The sequence below is a fragment of the Chiroxiphia lanceolata genome, chromosome 1, assembly GCF_009829145.1.
Source record: "Chiroxiphia lanceolata isolate bChiLan1 chromosome 1, bChiLan1.pri, whole genome shotgun sequence".
In the NCBI taxonomy this organism is placed as follows: Eukaryota; Metazoa; Chordata; class Aves; order Passeriformes; family Pipridae; genus Chiroxiphia; species Chiroxiphia lanceolata.
Window position 1 is genome coordinate 27203677 of NC_045637.1, and position 18475 is coordinate 27222151.

An 18475-nucleotide genomic window follows, 5' to 3' on the forward strand; every position below is an offset into this window, starting at 1 on the left:
GTGGCAAATTTAAACTTAAGTATTCAAAGCTATGTATTTATGTATACTCTTACCTGCTTCTTTTTATCCATATTTCTAAACCCTAACACATAAGCAGGGAAGGCATGATCCAAATCTTTTTAAGGTTAATGAAAATGACTATTTAAAAATGATGTATAAAAGGGAAATAACAGCTAAACCTGGAAGCTAAAAAAGGAGTTTGAGAAGTTTCTTGGAATCACTTTTAAAAAAATCTTATAGTTACCTTCAGAAGAGACAATTATAGTCATGATTAATAACAAAAAAAACCACAACACACCCCTCCCCAAAAAAAACACAGAAAAAATGTGAAATCTGAGTTCTTTTCTATTCCTGAAAAAGTTTTGCACTAGTCAGTTATTCTCTGTGTCTTCATTTCCCTGTCTGTTAAAAAAAGAAAAGAATATTTGTCTGCTTTATAGAGATGTCAAGAAAACTCATTAATATTTGAAACCCTGCAAGTTATTTGAATGAGGGATTTTACAGGTTTTCGGTATGATACTGTGTTTGTTTATTGATGTATCACTGTGCAAATTCTGTGTGCTCAGAGATGAATTTTTCTTTATTAATGACTGTGATGTTTCTATTAGTATTATTAAAACTAAAACTGCTTTTGTTACTGTGTGGTAGAGTTCTCAGACACTAATAGTATTCATGGATCACTTAAGAAATTAATTTCATGCACATCATAGAATATATTTAGCACACTACAGTTGGTAATTTTTTAGCAGTACTGTAATATTGCAGTACAGATTGCTGCAACAAATTTTATTATTAAAGTTTTTTTTTTTAAAAACTAGGGAAAGTAGATAGCTAAGTAAAATTTTTGTCGTGTTTGAAAATTAGGTATCATTAAAAGCAATCAATTTCCACAGTGAAGTAGAAAGTCACCTAAATAATTTGCTTCCTATGGGGGAGTAGATTTTATAAAAAAAATATAAATTCATTTTCAGGTAATAATTTTCTACCACCACATACATTGTTAAAGTATATACAGTAGGAATCTTTTGTGACTTGTACTTTCTTTAGGCTTTATTCAGCAATGTCCTTTTATATTTCCATGCATAGGCAGTTACTTATAGCCTGGACTTTCCTAAAACACCATTGGTAATAACAGAAGATGAAAGGAACAAGCAGACAAAACATCTGCTCCCTACTTAGAGCTAACAAGCACAATGAAACTCAGCAAGACATAAATGCAATACAGTATGTTAGAAGAAGATTGAGCATGAGCCTTGCAGAGATAATTGAGCTACTAGAGGATATTGACCATCAGTGAGAATAAACCCATATACCACTAAGTTTCTCAATGTGTATTGCTTATATCACAATTTTTACTTAAAGCAAAGTTAGAGTTGGTTCCTCCTGCTGGTTTTAGTAGTATGTAGAAGTCTGTTATGGATGTGGATCTTTTCCTGAAGAAGGTATAACATAAATGCAGCTTCTTGGTAGCATAAATTAGGAATGAAAGGAAAGTAAACAGTTATGCCAGCATCAATGTAACAAAGTATGTTACTCCTTGTGTACCTCAAGGACCTGTACACTTAGTTGCTTTTGACAATAATCTGTAGTTAAAGAGCTCCAGGGCAGAATCTAGACACAGTTAAATGTCCCAGTACAATGGTATACATAAAAAAAGTTAGAGCAACAGAATAAAAAGTGTCAAATGTTGGCTATAAAATAAAAATAATAATTAAAACTCAACCAACCAAACAAACAAACAGACAAAAAATTCCCATAAACCAAACCAGTAACAAGATTTAAAAGTCAAACCAGTAAATGCTGTTGTAATACTTATATGTCTAAACCGGCTCATATATGGAACATTGCTGTTAATATTTGAAATTATCTATTTCAACGCTAATGATAATCCTTCCAAATAATTATATGAAACCTTAAGAGGGAAAAACATGACTACAGAAAATATTTTTCCCTCTCTTATTCCTCTTCTACCAGAACTGAGTAGCGCGGGAGAGATGATAAAAGGTTTGCTGCACTGCTTGACACATGAGCTTGTTTATGCCCCCGTCTGGTGTGACCAGTTTTATGTACTTTAGACTTTAAATGAATATTCTTTCTTCATAAAACTCAATCGTAATATATTTGTTAAAAAAATGTAAACTAAGCATTAAAATTAGAGTCAAAAGATGAGGAAGAACTGGTTTCAATAGTATTGATGTCAGAGCTTTGTTTGCAACTTCTTTGTGTTGTTTCTTTCTGCATGTAAACTCTCAAAGATGTTACATTTCCAAATAAAGAGCATTGCTTTGTTGACTGGTTACTGATGCATATGTGACTAGACTAAGAAATCAGACTATAAAAATAATTTATGCATAAGAAAGAAAAAATACATCTTTTTAATCTAACTTACTAGCTCTTAACCCACTTGAAATCTGCCACCTTTTAATTTCATCGAAAGTTTAAAGCCAGAGAAATGCACCACAGGGAGCATTGTCTAAACTGAGGAGTTTAGACCACTTTATTTAAAAAAAAAATTAAGATATGAATCAATTAGAGTGTCTACGTACCTTCGCAGGAACAAAATATCATCCACTTCAGGACTCTTTAATATATGAGGAATTATGATAACAAGGATTTCTAAAAACTGAAGTCAAATGAGGAAAAGGGTGAAGTTTTTAGCAGTGACCAGATTATCAATGATAGTGATATATTTTCAGGTTTTTGATGTCCTGAAATGGTGAGTGGCTGCCTTTTAATGTAATTTTCATATGAATAAAGCTGATTGTGGAAAAAAAAGTTGTCCAAGAAAACTACTCTCTAAATTAGTGGAGTCAATCAAAATATGAAATGACCCACTGAAATATTTTATCAGGATACACAGAGGATACTAGGGATGCAGTATGTTAATTCTTAGAACCAACTCATAAGATATGCATAGCAATTTAACAGACAGTCTAAGGAAAAAGAAATTATCAACATTATCTGTAAGTGTAAACAAAATCACAAGTGCAAATACTTCTTACATTTTCAGGATTACTAGAATTTGAGTGCTGAAGCTTTTTAAATTTGAGAAGAGAAGGGCTGGCTGGAAAAAAAGGCACAAAAGCAGGTTGAAGTTTGTATCACATTGTGTTTATTTAGGGATAATGAAATTAAAAGCTACTGTAATGCATACATATAAAGAGTTAAATTAAGATTGATGGGAGTATTTTAATCTGAATCTGCTGTCACTTTCATTTTTAAAATGTTATTTAGAACATTAATGTATTTTTTTACATGTTGCATCTCTGTGTCACTGTGCAAAAGTCCTAGGCATCAGAATTGCAGTCATTATAAGTGAGGTACATGGTGGTTTACTTGTCAAAGTACAAAAATCTTTTATCTTCTATCTGCTTACATGAAGCAGTTGTCCAGTCAGCAAATAGATTTCTTTGTAACCTGGTAGTATGTTCAAAGAGAAGAAGTCAAAAATTCCCATTTGTGGCTAATGAAGGTAACAAGTGTTAGAAGAGGAAAATACTATCTTCTGTCTTACCAATGAGTGTTTTTTTCCTCTTTAAAAAAATTCAGGTACTGGAGGTACAGTGAAGAAATGAGATCCATGGACCCTGGTTATCCCAAGCCAATCACAATTTGGAAAGGTATCCCAGAATCTCCTCAGGGAGCCTTTGTCCACAAAGAAAATGGTATGCAAACACATTCTTGTTTTAATGATTTACTTACACCCTCTATGTAAGATAGAGTAGTAGAGGGATGATTGACTATTCAGGTTAAGTAGTGAAAGAATTCCTGATTTATGAACAGAATATTTCCTGCTATAGAACTGGCTTTAGTGAAAATGGCTGTTTGTTCACCTATACCAGTTAATGTAAGGAAGAGAAAGCTTTCAAATTTAGTGTTATAAACATTACTTTTCATTCTTTTTCCTTCTGTCTTAATTCACTTTATTTTTGTTCTCTGCTGAATTATATGATGTCTTAAAATGAGCTTTGTATACACAGTATATTTCCATTGAATTGTCGAGGCGTTGGCTGTTTAAACAGCTTAGAAGTTATTGCTTTCATTCTGAAAAACTAGAGAATAGGAGCTAAATCTTTAACTAAGCAGAAATATCCCTATGAATTTATGTAAATTGAAGATGTCATAAGCCCATGATGCACAAATACAGATAACAGGACTTTTAGTATGAAGTATTATTACATGCATCAACATGCATTATGACATACCTAGAACCTAGAATCTCAGCTGGACACATCTCCAAATGAATGAGAGCAGCCAAAATCTTCTCCATCTTATGAGAATTCAGTGCTACCCAGGAGATGCTGGCACACTGCCAACAGAGCCCTCAGCTGCACAGAATTTAGATCCCTTTGATGGGAATAAAAATATGCATTTGTTGTCACTTATCTTTGTTGGACAGTTGTTTTTTGACCTATATGATTTATTTATTTATTAGTAGGTTCTGAGTTTATTCTTTTTGCTTTACAAGACAGCACACAAATATATATTACCATATTATTTTAATTTCCTCTTAATAAGAAGATAAAAATATTTATTTCCTTTTATAAACCGTTTCAGTCTCATATTTCAACCTCTAACTTGATTAAGTAATTTACCATGGAAATGTTTGAGGATTTTTTTTTCAGAAATATGTTTAATTGCTTTTTGTTTTGTCTCTGTTTTATCCAGAAAAAAAGAAACCCTGTCTGTATTCTGGCCTTCTTGCTAGATTGGAATTTTTTGTTTTGTTTTTAGTTGGAAAGTAGGTCAGTCAAGATGATATTCTGCATACATGATATTACTGAGTGCATACACTCAGTAATTAACTGTTTGCAAATACACATATATGTGGAAATAGTCACCCACATTATGAACGCACAGACAAACATAATGGTTATAACCTCTTCCTTTAATTACTTTTTAAGTGCATTTTTAAAGATTTACATCCAAAGGGAATTTTATGTATATATATATATATATATATATATTTCTAAGGCAGGAAAGACTTTTGGTTACATTAAAGCCACTTCTCTTTTTAACCTCAGTGGTTTTGATAGTCTGCCTGACTCTTTGAATGAACAAGTTAGTAAAACATGACAAGAGATTGTGGAGGAGGTGAAAGGAAGCAGGGAATTCTTGGGCATCTCAGAAAGCCTATAAGGGCCTCAGGGCAGAAAAAGGGACTGAAAATGACACCATAAAGTTTGCAAGAAGACCACTAAGACATTTTCCCTGAAATCAGGAAAATGGAAATCTTAAGAAACAGTTCACAACTCCACTGTCATGAGTATGAGGAAAGAAATAAACAAAAGCAGATGGAAATAAGAAATATCACAGCTTAATTGTAAAGAAGTTGATTTCATTTTGTCTGAAACTGTTTTTATTTCTTTGGACAGAAGCAGAGTTGATAAAGAAGTTTTACTATATACATTTATAAGAGAACAAGTGAAAGCAAGTCTTTCAGTGAATCCATTTCATTTTAAAGAATACTTGTAATTTCCCTTGTCTTTCTGTTGTGTAAACTGTGCAAACGAACACCTGCAATAAGTCTGATTAAGAAGGGGTTTCCTTCAGTGACAGCAAAAATTTTGGGTAATTTCACCTCAAAAGGCTTGGGAAGGATGAGAAAAAATTATTTCCTACACTAATCAGCATTCTAACTCAGTGTCCTAAAAGCTTGGTAAGGTGCAGGTAGCATCTCTGAAACTCTCCCTGCTACTTCCGATAATGTGATTTGCTTTCTAACACTGTGGTAATAACTCTTAAAAGGAGATGGAGAAGAAATTTCCTTTCTTTTTTTCCACGGAATCTGAGATCACACAAAAATCTCCAGATTGGAGAAATCTCTTTCCATCTTGAGAGCAGCACAGAAAATTTTACCTTTCAACTAGAAATTCTGCTAAGGTGGATGATGGGGCAATTTTAAGGGAGAAGGAAGAGAAAAGGTACTTTATTAGTTCATTGACCTTTTTTTGCCTTAGTACATAAGAACATTTAACATATTAGTGACTACTTAGCCCTTTGTTGCTGTTTGGGTCAGCTATTATACTCACTACTCTCAGTGACTAGTACCTGGAAAATTTTAAGTAGCAGCTCCCAAAGCAGGCTCAACCAGGTAAGCAGACTAGATGAAATTACTTTCAACACTTGTGTGAAGCCATTTGTTCTGCCACGAGAAGTAGTAAAACTACTCAGTCTCTTAGAACTAAGCTTCTCTGCTGCTAATTTCCATTTTTCAGCTGTAACTGGCTGTTATCCTGGTTGCTTCCTCAGCAAAAATGGCAGAAAAGTTTAAACTACCTTCAGAGTTTCTCAGCTGAAAAGGTGCTCTGATTGAAAAATTTTTGTTGGATGTATAGCAGCTGGAAATTCCTTTGCTGCTTTTATTTTAAGAGTTTTAATTTGACCTTTTGCTGTATAACATCAATTACTACTAATGTCTGTATTTTGACTTACCTGTACCCCTGTTGTATACATACATGTATCCTGCATATGTGTATGAATATAGATTTAGAGATGCCGTATCTTTATATAGTCTCTATATATGTATTAGAATATTGACAGAGATAATATATCAAATTTCCATACTTGGAATATTATCTGTGACCAGTATGTCCAGTACTTTTTTACATACATGTTGTAATATGAAATGCAAAGGTGGAGTCGACTGTGGCTCAAAATACTGAAATTTTGCAATTGATAATACTCTTTACAGAAGACTTAAATCTGGTTACACCTGATTTCTCATGTGAAAGATGCTGTTACTTCATCCAGTTTCCTTGTGAAATACAGCAATAGGCTATGTAACAGTAAAGTGGGGCAGTTCTTATATCTGGATAACATAACATAGCATTGCAATTTATTTCAGTAGACTTCCCATCTTGAAGAGGTTGCAATACTTTAAAGTCCTGGCCCTGGGGTTTCCAACTCTACTTGGGTTTTCCATGAATGAACAAATCAGCTGGATCTTGGCTTGTCATAGACCATTTTCTCTGGAATTCTCTCTCTCTCCTTTGTTTTTTTTCCTTTTGGTAATAATGAAAAAAAATAAATAATAAAAAACAACAAAACCGCAAAACCAACAAATCATCCAAACCCCTATGTTAGATTTTCTAGAGACAGTAAAGAAATTAAATTTCTAAAGAAGATTTGAAGTCTACTCCTTACACCTTTTTAAGTTTTTAATTACAAAAAGAAAAATTTATTATTACAATTACAAAAAGTAGTTTCCATCATGGTGTGTTGATGGCATGATTTGATTTGACCATAAATAATTGCAAATTTCTTCCTCAGGCTTCACATATTTCTACAAAGGAAAAGAGTACTGGAAATTCAATAACCAGATGCTCAGGGTGGAACCTGGCTATCCCAGATCTATCCTCAAGGATTTTATGGGTTGTGATGGACCAACAGATCGAGATAAAGACCGACACAGCCCTCAAGATGACGTTGACATTGTCATCAAACTGGACAACACAGCCAGCACTGTGAAAGCCATAGCCATCGTCATTCCCTGCATCCTGGCCTTGTGCCTCCTTGTCTTGGTTTACACTGTGTTCCAGTTCAAAAGGAAAGGAACACCCCGCCACATACTGTACTGCAAACGCTCTATGCAAGAGTGGGTGTGATGTAGGGTTTTGGTTTTTTTCTTTCCCTCCCAGGAGTTTGTGGTAACTTGAGATTCAACACAAGAGCTGTTATGCAGTTTCCTAGCTAGGAGCGGGCATCTGTCAGTCTGAAACAAAGCTGATCTTTAAAACCCAGGGGGTTGCCTGTCCTGCGCATGAGTGGCGATTTGCTCAGCTGGGAAGCTTCCATGATACACAGTATCTGCTGTTTCTTCAGTCCTTTGTCTTTCTTTGTCATTCGATTCTAGACCTTTCCTCTGCACACTCAATGCCCTATAAACTATCAGGATTAACTAAAGAAGAGGAAAAAAAAATATCTCCAATGTTTCTACATTTTCCCCTTAAGGCCTGTTCCCCTTTGAAAAATTTTTTGCTGAAAGTAAATTTTTTTAGAGAAACACAACAACCAACAAAGGAACTTTCAGGAAAGTGAGAAGACCCAAAACAGCTTTGTCTCCAAAGAGGATTGCTTTCTGTCTGCTACAGATAAAGTCCTATACTCCTACTTCCAGTTTTGTCATGTGGGAGACTCGGATGACGCGCAGGACTTCAGACTGCTTGGACAGCCATTTTCCAACAAACAAGGGGCCAAAATATCTGCAATATAGTAACAGCCTTAATAATACATTCATTTTGTGTTTTTTACAGCTGCTCTGGGCTATGTCCTCAATGTTTTAAACTCATTTATATCCAGTACTATATTCAAGCAGAATCGTTTTATTGGTTTGTTTGATTTTTCGTTGGTTTTCCTACATAACCTTTCCCAAACTGTACCAAGCTGACTGCCCAGGCCTTTCATAGGCCTATCAGGAGCACTCATTCCAAAGCATGGTAAAAAGCAGTGTGTCTCTGAAGTGGATTTCAATGAACTAAAGCAACAAACATGCTATTGATAAACTTGAGACTGGTATTATATTGGTGGTGTAACCCTTTGAGAACTACTGCATCCGTTTTCAGAGTCTGGTGGATGTTAATCTTGGTTGTCATTAAATTATAGGATTGTGTTTGGTTTAAAGGTTTAAATACTGGTTTAAAAAGAAAATCAATTTTTCAAAACAGATTTCCTGTGACTGCAAGTGTTTTTAATTATTTGCATTATTGATAGAAAAGCCTTTGTAACATAAATAGAAAACAAAATATATTTACCAGCTACTTTCTTTTTAAAGGAACCAAACCTATTTTAATAATTTCTACCACTTACCAAGAATTTTTCTGAACTGGCAACAATTTTATAGCTTAGCTTCTTATCTAAAGCATCTTGGATTTCTCTTTTGAAACTATGTTGCATGATAATTCAATTTACCTCTGCAGAGGTAGAGTTACAGTTTCAAAGGAAAGCTAAGACCATGACTCTGATATTGCATGAGTATCCTCTGGTGTGTTACCCCTTTGCATGTTCATCATAGTTCTCAAAGGGTTAATCAAATTTCTGGCCTTCACTCGAACATGGTATCACTGACAGAGCCAAGGGACCACCAAAACATTTTGTCATTCTGTGTAATTTGTGCTAACAGCAGTATTGTCATTTTCATGTGACCTGCAGAGCAGGTTTGTATCAATATTTTTTTCCTAGAGAAAAGTCAGCAAATGACAGACCTCTTTATTGATTTAGGAGCTGCTTCTCGCAGTGATAGGCTTTACAGTCACTGAGCTGTGAACTTATTAAAGATGGTCAGAATGATGCACCCCAAAAGTCAGACACCTGGTTTTTTATGAAAGCCAGGATTTGAGGGGAGTAACTTTTGCAACAATGAACAGCTTGCCTTGAACTTGATTATTGACCTGTTGACTGTCATTACCAAGTTAAACATTGTCTTCTGTGAACAGCTTCACTGTCTGAATTTTCTTAAAGTGTACTGTCCTGTGTCTTTGACCTTTAACTTGCAAACTGGCACAAACTGAAGGGAATCTGGTGTTGCAAATGAACTGAGTTTTATTTCTTGAAAGGCCTGATAGATATGATCTGAAATTTGAGAAAAAAACATTGAAGTGTTTTAGTAGGAAAGAACTGTCATAGACTAAAATATTTATGATTGATCTGTAGAAAGGTATTTTGCTATGTATACATGCACACTCTAAAAATGAACTACAGCGGAAGTTAATTTTTATTTAACTTGAATACAGTTTTCAGTATAAAATTATTATTTCTAAAATAGCTAGTTATTAATGAAAAGGTTATAGGAAAGTATTAAAATACTTGAAATGACCAGTAGGGGCTTTTACATAAAATGAGACTTTTATACTATGTTCAATCAATTTCTTACTGGTTTCTTAATCTACATAACTGGATCACTTTTTAGAGAGTGTAGGTATATATACATATGTATTACAATTATTATTGTTTTGGTAATGGATAGCTTGACTGCCTTGAATTTATATTTATATTGAGCATAGCATGAAAAATAGTATGCCTTTTTTTCAATTACATGATTTTATATTGATTTGAGGACTTTCAAACGTATGTGGCATGCTATAAAGCATTGCAAACTTATTTCTTAGAGCATAAACAGATATACATATGTATGGTTAACAAAAATGAAGAATAGAAAAAGATATAGTTTTACAACAAATATGCAATGCAGATGGCATTTTGGAGATGTTTTGTAGAAGTACTGCATACTGTAGGTTAGAAGCGCACCAGTATCAGCCCATAGCATTATTTAGTAAATTCAATTCAGTTGTTGCTGAAAATATAGATTTATTGACAGTTTAGTAACACAGGATTTTTACTGCAGATCAGCTCATTTGGTGAATTTAAAATTTGATGCCTGTTTGTCATATATGTTAATATGTGTGTGTGTTTGTATACTTATAAAAGCATACAAATGCACACATACACAATTTAATCCATGGAGAATTTTTTATTGTCAACAAACTACAACTTATGTTCTGCTACAGACAGAACAAAAAGATTGATGTTGCTGTTCCAGTTTTTTTCCCTTGGATAGTTGGAGGAAAATGCTAACAGCACTACTTATTCTGCATTTGTTTTTCCTCTACAACAGAACTTAATATTATTTTTGTCAGAACTGCATCTCATCTGAGGCTTTTTTATTCACTTGAAAATTTCACTTCAATTTTGAAATATCTTTCATGGCAGCTTTAACTTTTTGTGCAACTGTTTCCCTGACAGTAATGAAGTGGTGAGCATGTTGACTGTTGTTCTTTGATAAGGTAACAAAAATATTTGTATTTGGATAATTTAATTATGCAGGAAGGTAAGTGTGATAATTCTAGTGCTTGGTATATGGTACATCATAGATACATGAATACATAATAAGTTGACTGTTTAATCTATTTTCTTTTACTTAAAAGTGCATATATACTATATACAGAGAGAGGGAGAAAAATAATATTATATTGGCATGTTTATGTCATGCAGAGCAAGATTGTGTCAACATTTCTGTTACATACTCATATTTTCAGTAGGTTGTAATGCAGTCATAAAGGTTTGCTTTAAGTAAAAGATGTAGGAGCTATTGTGTTCACTGTAATTTCCAAATACCTACTGGCTAGTTTCAAATTATAGAAGTCCTGAGTAAATGAGTGATGTTGCCTGATCTAATTTTGAACTCAAATGAGTAAAAGTTCTAAGACAATTTTTTTTTAATAGTTTTTTCTCTACCAGGGCCTATAACTATCAGAATTAAGAAAAAGCAAATTTAAAATATTTTCAGCTCTGCAATCTGGGTTCCTGCTCATGTGCTGAAACTTTTTTAATAAACATTTCCATATTGCTATTGTCATGATCTGTACTGGGGAACAATAGAAAACTGAATATGTGTTGTGTTAATCAGCTACAGTCTATCAAGCTGACAAAAGGTTGTGTATCTTCATAGTACTATGGTCTGTATGATGCAGGAGGCCAGAGTAGATGATGGCAGTGTTTCCTTTGGCCTTTCAATGTATAAACCTATGAAAAGGTTATTGACTGTAGACAAAAATTAATTTTTATCAAAAAATACATTTTAAAAAATATGTAACTGTATATTTACTGGATAGGCTGGGATGGAGAGACTCAAATGGCTCCAAAGGAGCCCTTTCAAGTCTCCTGAATAAATGTAATACACATTTTATATATTCCTATGAACTTTTGATCTTTTTCTGCTTTCAGAGTGGGGCAAAGGGAGGAAATAATTAAAGAAAAAGATTTTTAAAGGCTAATTTTATGAATGACCATAACAGAAGCTAACAGATTTAAACATAAGGGGCAGACTTACTCTTTTTCTTAGAAGTATACTTCACCTCCCAATTGCTTGATCAAGACTCCTGTGCCGTTAGCACTGTGGGTTAAAAACAAAGTGTAAGGCTTAATTTTTGATTTTTCAACTTTTCGGGGGGTCTTACTTCAAAATCTAAATGTCAGCTAAATGTAGCTTTTGGTACCAAATTATATAGAATCTAATTCTAGTTTGTCGGTTAGAAAAAAGTGCATAGACTAGAAAGTCAGCCTGCCTATTAGCAACAGCAGCATTACATTCCTATTCTCATTTTTTAATTTTCTTTTGCATTTTAACCTTCATTAGGACAAACCTTAAAAAAGCAAAATGAACAGTGAATATTCCAGGCACTGGATTTTTAAGAAAGTAGAAATGCAAGCTACCGTACCATTAGCAGCCTAAACTGGAGAGAGCACAAGATGACTGGGTGGAGGAGCAAGGATATATGACTGCAGAGGCTTGCTCTGTCCTGGCTTCCATATCTTCTCACAACATGGACTAAGTTGTATCACCTAATTAGCAGAGATGAGGGAAACCCTGCACCATGGCAGTAGGAGACATGAAGCAGCCATTACAGAGCAATACCTCCCTATTGCCTTTTGTTGTTGTCAAGACTGTCTCTGGACACGTCTGTTTCCAGAAGTGTAAATAGATGGCTGCAGCTCTATGAGCCATAAGGGAAATCATTATTATCTATGGAAGAAACAACTGTCACTGGCCACTTACGTGTTCAGCTATGCTGTAAATCAAATAATATTGTGTGGGAGCTGAGGAACAGATAACCTGTTATTGAATACAACAGTATAGCTGTGACTGATACACCAGCACTGTAATGTCAGGCATACTTCCTTAGTTCACACTACACAGAGTGCAGACAAACAGATTGGTTCTTGTAAGACCATTTCAACATATGTCAGTTACAAAATCAGGTGTAAATGAACCGTGTGCTCATAAAATTAATGTCTGATATATGCATGGAATTCAATGAGTTGTCTGCCATTAGTCTCATGAAAAATATGTAATGTGTGAGTCAAATCTTCCTAACTCATTCTTGTGATGTGCCATCTGTGATGTCAGAGGCTGATAGAGAAAAACATCATCCTCAGTGCCATCATGTCATGCTGAAAATGTCTGGTAAGCGTCAAAGGCCTACCATCACTTGTTGTAACGGGCTCCATTTGATGCTTTATCTAAGGTAGTTTCTAATGTTAGGTAGCATACATTTTGTATGATATGGCATTATTTGGTGTTCGAATATATGTAACTAGGAATGCCCAATAATAATCAGAAAATCATATTTTGAAGGATCATCGGTATGTGATCATAGGAAACATCTGTTCCTAAAATCAAAATATATTTCAAAGAAGCATATATACAGCATTAAACACATGCATCATAAACAGGTCTTGTTTCACAGTATACATAAACTTGAACATATCATCTACAAATTATAGTCAATTTATTAATGTTTGCAGTTGTACCTGCCCATTATGTCTTTGAAAGAGGACATTCTGTGAGTAGCATACATAAAGTATGTTTGCTTTGTGGAGATAGCCTGAAGTATTGTGGTCTGCCAATAGTGTAGATGAAATAAATTTTAGAGGCAGAGAAGACATAAATGAAGAAATGCTGATGTAAACTAGCATGCTAAAGACAATTTTCTGTACTGGGATGTGCAAGCAGCATAGTGCTGCTTGCCGTCACGGTAAAACTACATAAACAATAATCATTGCACATGCTGCATTTATGGTGGCACAAAGCTCTCCAGTCACATAGCTTAGTTTCTTCTCCTTCTGTAGAATGACATTGTCCACAGATTATAATTATAGCCACCACATAAACCTAAGATTTCTCTTTAGTTAATAGTAACTTCTACCCTATGAAATTGTATCACGTGCTTTTTATAACTACAACTTTAATCTCCTTGGAGAGCTCTCAGCATATCTTAATTCATAGCCTTTCACGCCCCTTATTTTTCTTGCTCTTGCAGTAATATATATACTGAATATTCTTTCCATCTTGCTGCCTGGCACTAACATGTGGAATAATCACATTCATTCTGTGCCATGCACGTGTTCCTGGATAACCCATTTGCCCATCCCTCATTCTGGGAACTAGCTTTCTGGGAACAGGGATTAGTAACAGAAGGCTGAGATAAAATAACTTCCTAAAGTACCTGGTTAGTCCTCAACAATATGACAATGAAGTTTGAAGAGTTTTTACTGAAGTATTGTATTACTTTCACACTGGCAACAGAACAGTGTAACTGCCAATCAGTGCATGCCCATATGGATTCACCACTTGCAGAGCAGTGTGTTAAGTCAGAAAAGTGTGTCTAATCCACATTTTCATCCTAATGTGTTGTCATGCAACACCCAGTCCACACACACATTCATAGCTTTCATGACTGTGCATAAAGTCATCTACCTTGTAGAAGCCAAAAGTGCTCAGTGTCAGCAGGCAATCAGCGCTAACTTGTTTATTATGTATAAGACAAATTTGGGTCCCTTACTAGTATTTTGCAACCTTAAAGAAGAGAAATTACACAGTGTAAAGTGACAGTTTCTAATACTCTTTGTCAGTGTTCAAAATTAGATTATAGTATATACAGCTCAAAGAGTAGTGGTTTATGACTGATATATTGCAGCCCTATTTTTAGGCATACAATGATTCTAAAGAGAGATGTACATACTGTGTATGCTATACTTGGCTATTGCCACAAAATTGTCAGTGCTTACATACCAATCATCTTCATATTTTATGGGAGCACCGTTGAAGACAACCCTGGGCAGTTTGTCTGCTTGGATATACATAGAATTATATAACTTAGGAAATGGTACATGTGTTGACGTGTATCCAGAAGACACCATCAGCAACCTACAGTGCTGTTTTAAATGCGGTTCATACCTGCAAGGCATAACTGCAACTTGTATGGTTGTGTTTTACATCATAAGATAAAGTGCTATAAACTCTGGCCATGCATGCCCAGGTAGATGAAAAGTATTAAAAAACCCATTCAGGATAGCCACTGTCAATACTCACACAGCTTACAGAAGTAAATGAGATTGTTATACCCGAGAAAATTTAACATCAAATAGAAATCCAGAATTGAAGGAATGTGTGATGATGCAAATAATTCCCATCTCTTACTCTATGTAATGCGTTAGGTAAAGCATTGTCAACTAGGTATATACCTAACATCTGTCTTTACTATGTTTCCAAAACCATGCGGACATCTATCAGTTCATGCACAGTACTGTCTTACTGCATCTGGTTGAAAATCATTTTACAGGATAGATCAAGGCTTACGATCTTCCTTTTTCATCATCCAGGACACACATATCATCATCTGCTATCAATATTCATTCATTTGAAAGTGGTAGTCCATGCATCTCAGTGATGACAAATACGGTTTTAAATGAACACTGTATTGAAATCTTTCTCAGAAGAAACTTAAGTTAGTCATGAGCTTTCTTTTCACGACTTCTAGGACCCACAGGAAAACCAACTAGGTCCTTTGGTCAAAGTCTGCAGACAGACACAGGAAAAGCAGCATAAGAACATTTTCATTTTTATTTGCCAGAAGAATACAAAAAAAGGAATGAAAACATTTTGGTTTATAATTGCAAGTACAACATCAGTTTGTCAGAAAGGGAATGTTTGTCAGACAAGGACTACTAACACCACTAAAATTTCATGCAATCAACAATAAAAGTGAAGAGGTTTTATCAGGGAGTTGGTGATAGCTTTGAAAGTATTATTGGTCTCCAACAACAAAGATACCTGTTAACCTATAAAAAGTCCACAGAGTTCTATATTTGGTGTCATAATCCACCAGTGAGGAGTCAGTCAAAAGTCTCCTCAGTATAGTTGCTCTAAAGCTGACTGCAAGTATAGTACATTATTTATCTGATGCAATCAAAAACTTTGGAGATAGGTTTAGCCAAATTAGTATCAGCTTGAATCTCTGTGCAAAAACTGGTCACAGTGAAATGTTCTTACATTTGTTCTCAGAAATTAGATCCAATAAAATTATCTATGATTTAAAGAACTCCACTGGATGAAATACTGAAGGACAAAGAAGCCTTTAACCTCTATTAGTCTATATTATAGCCATGTATCTTTACTTTTGTGATATCTCAGTCCTGAAGTGTTTGATATAGCAGAAATACTTTTATGGCCCTTGGATAGATCATCTATTGGTATTTCTATATGTAAATTGATAAATACAATTTCAATGCCAGCCATTGCATACCATTTGCGTGCATGGTTTATGACATCTGTGAAACGTGAGCAGTCTAGAAATCTGCATTTCAACAGTTTGTATTATTTCCAGTGGTTCCAGTTCTCGTTTAACCTCATTTAGCCTCTTTCTCCTTTGCATTCTGATGCTTATAATCTGTGTCATGGATATTTAGACAAGAATTTTATGGTTGGATTCCTTTCTCTACCACAAGTCAGTTCATACTCACACATCAACTGCCATTACATTACTGTTGTAGCATAATATGCACTGTTGCGTGGCAGAATGCTTTGCTATTATGCATTGTTTTCTGATCAGTTATAATTTTTAGATAGCATAAAATTTATGAAGAGCTCCCTTTGTCATCTACTATTTTAGTTTGGATTAATTGCTCACTTCAGTCACAGCTTGCAGAGAAAGATGCAGGTGTTTGACTTCTGAAGTTTGCTCTATGTGATAGGTGTTCCTCTATGATCAGAAGCTGTTTGAGGAAGGCAATGTCTGCTCCTTGCCAGTCCCATGGTTAGTATTGTTAGCAGTTAAAGCATGTGCAACTTGTTTTGTCATTCTGTAGTCGACCAAGGTTTGATATGGATATATACAAGAAAGGTACATTGTTTTCCAATCTTCATACAGATCCTTGTTTCTCCTTCTGAAAAACATGCACCTTGCTTTCTCTCTAAGTGCTGTGTTCTTGTATCTATCAGAACCTGATTTCTTCCTTAATTCTGCTTGTTGGGTGTTGTTTTAGCAGTTGATTCCATTTTCCTTCTTGTTGACTTTCCTTCGTCTCTATAATTCCAACAGAAATTGTTCTGGTTCCAATATGTTAGCTAGAAGCTACTATGATTGCGGCTCTGCCCACACAGTAATTTGCTTATTTATTCTCCACTTCAGAGAAAGAGGAAATCAACCTTTCATGCAGAGACAAGGGTGTTCATGCAGTTGATAGGATATTTCTGAATGTGGTTTTATGCGTAACATGACCACAAAACTCACACATTGTTAAACAAAAACTCTTCAAGCTCTACTTCTTCAACTACCCAACAGTTGTTCATTTAATTTGCAAAGCCTGACAAATAAGAATATGGATGTGATAATTTCTCTGTGTGAAACACATTTTTCATTTTTATTCCCTTTTCTCTGCATAGCCCCATCTTCATTTCATGCCCATGTTCTGCTCATTAGGATGTGTGTTAGTATCAAAATAACTGGAGCATTTATTTGCTTTCTGCGACTAAATTTCATTTTACTATTGTTATTTTATTTTATTGGCTCACACAGCATTCTATACAGTAACCTTTTTATAACTGACATATGTTATTCTTTCAGGTAGCTTGTACTGACAAACACAAAGCTTGTTTGTGTGCAATTGCAAGGCTGACTAAATGGTGCTAAAGTGTATTATGACTGTCAGATATAATCAGGCAAAAATTTGTGGTGCTTAGACTGATTTTTTCATTGATTTTATTGATCAATGCATTGAACAGTGTTTTATTATACACAAGTTGTCTCTTATTAGTAAATTAAGACCTCATAGTGCATTGTTAAACTAAATGGGTTAATTAATCTATGTAACAGCTCACCAAGCTAATCTCTTTAACTCCTTATACTGTTGTGTCATTAAAGGTCAAGGGGTCATGATAATAATCTCATCGCTGTAGACCATTAACATGACAACATTTTCAACAAAGTACTTATGTTTACAATGCTATAACCCTTTGACTGCTGCGGCAACCTTTAACCACAGAACGTCACATGCTAGGATCATCATTATGATTCTTGCCATGGCAATCAAAGAGTTAAGGGCTGTGCAGTGATTTGTTTTATATTTATTAATTTATATTTATTTTTTGTTTTCTTTTGAGAAGGGGGATTGGGGTGGGGCAGTTCTTGTCTGCTGTAAGTGTCTTAACCAAGGGAAGGGTTAAAATGGCTTTTTATACTATTGCATCTTATGTACTTACCATCGTTTCATTGTGTTGTAATTAAAAAAAAATCTGTCAATAAACAAGAGAACAGAAAAAAATTTTCATAAAGGCATTGTGGTTTAATTGGTATACATTACTGTGAGATTTATAGCTGCTGTTCTTTAGATACTGTACAGCATAAAGCCAAATTTAGCCTCAGAACAGGAAAGCCCCACGTATAATAACAGATTATGAAAATGTATTATGGATATATTATGTATATATCTGGGCATAAGCAAGGTGAAAGAAACATTAGTTGATTTTTCTAGTCAAAATAGAGTAGTAAAAACTAATTTTTATGGAAAAGAAGTGGAGTACTTCTGTAATGTCTGAAGAGCCATCGGATATTGCCATCACAGCCACTTAAAAAATGATGAAGAGGGGGCTGAATTCCCTTCTTTGTCATATGTAACAAAAACATGAAAAGTTTAAAGA

General features: G+C 34.6%; 1 protein-coding gene across 1 annotated transcript in view; it reads left to right on the forward strand.

The window, feature by feature from the left end:
• Positions 1-18109, forward strand: part of MMP16 (matrix metallopeptidase 16) — a 171494-nt gene extending 153385 nt beyond the window's left edge. Inside the window, exons 9-10 of the mRNA XM_032690884.1 lie at positions 3550-3665; positions 7273-18109. Coding sequence (XP_032546775.1) covers positions 3550-3665; positions 7273-7607 — 451 coding nt within the window. The 3' untranslated portion in view covers positions 7608-18109. The remainder of the gene's footprint in view (positions 1-3549; positions 3666-7272) is intronic.
• The last annotated feature ends 366 nt before the right edge of the window (positions 18110-18475 follow it).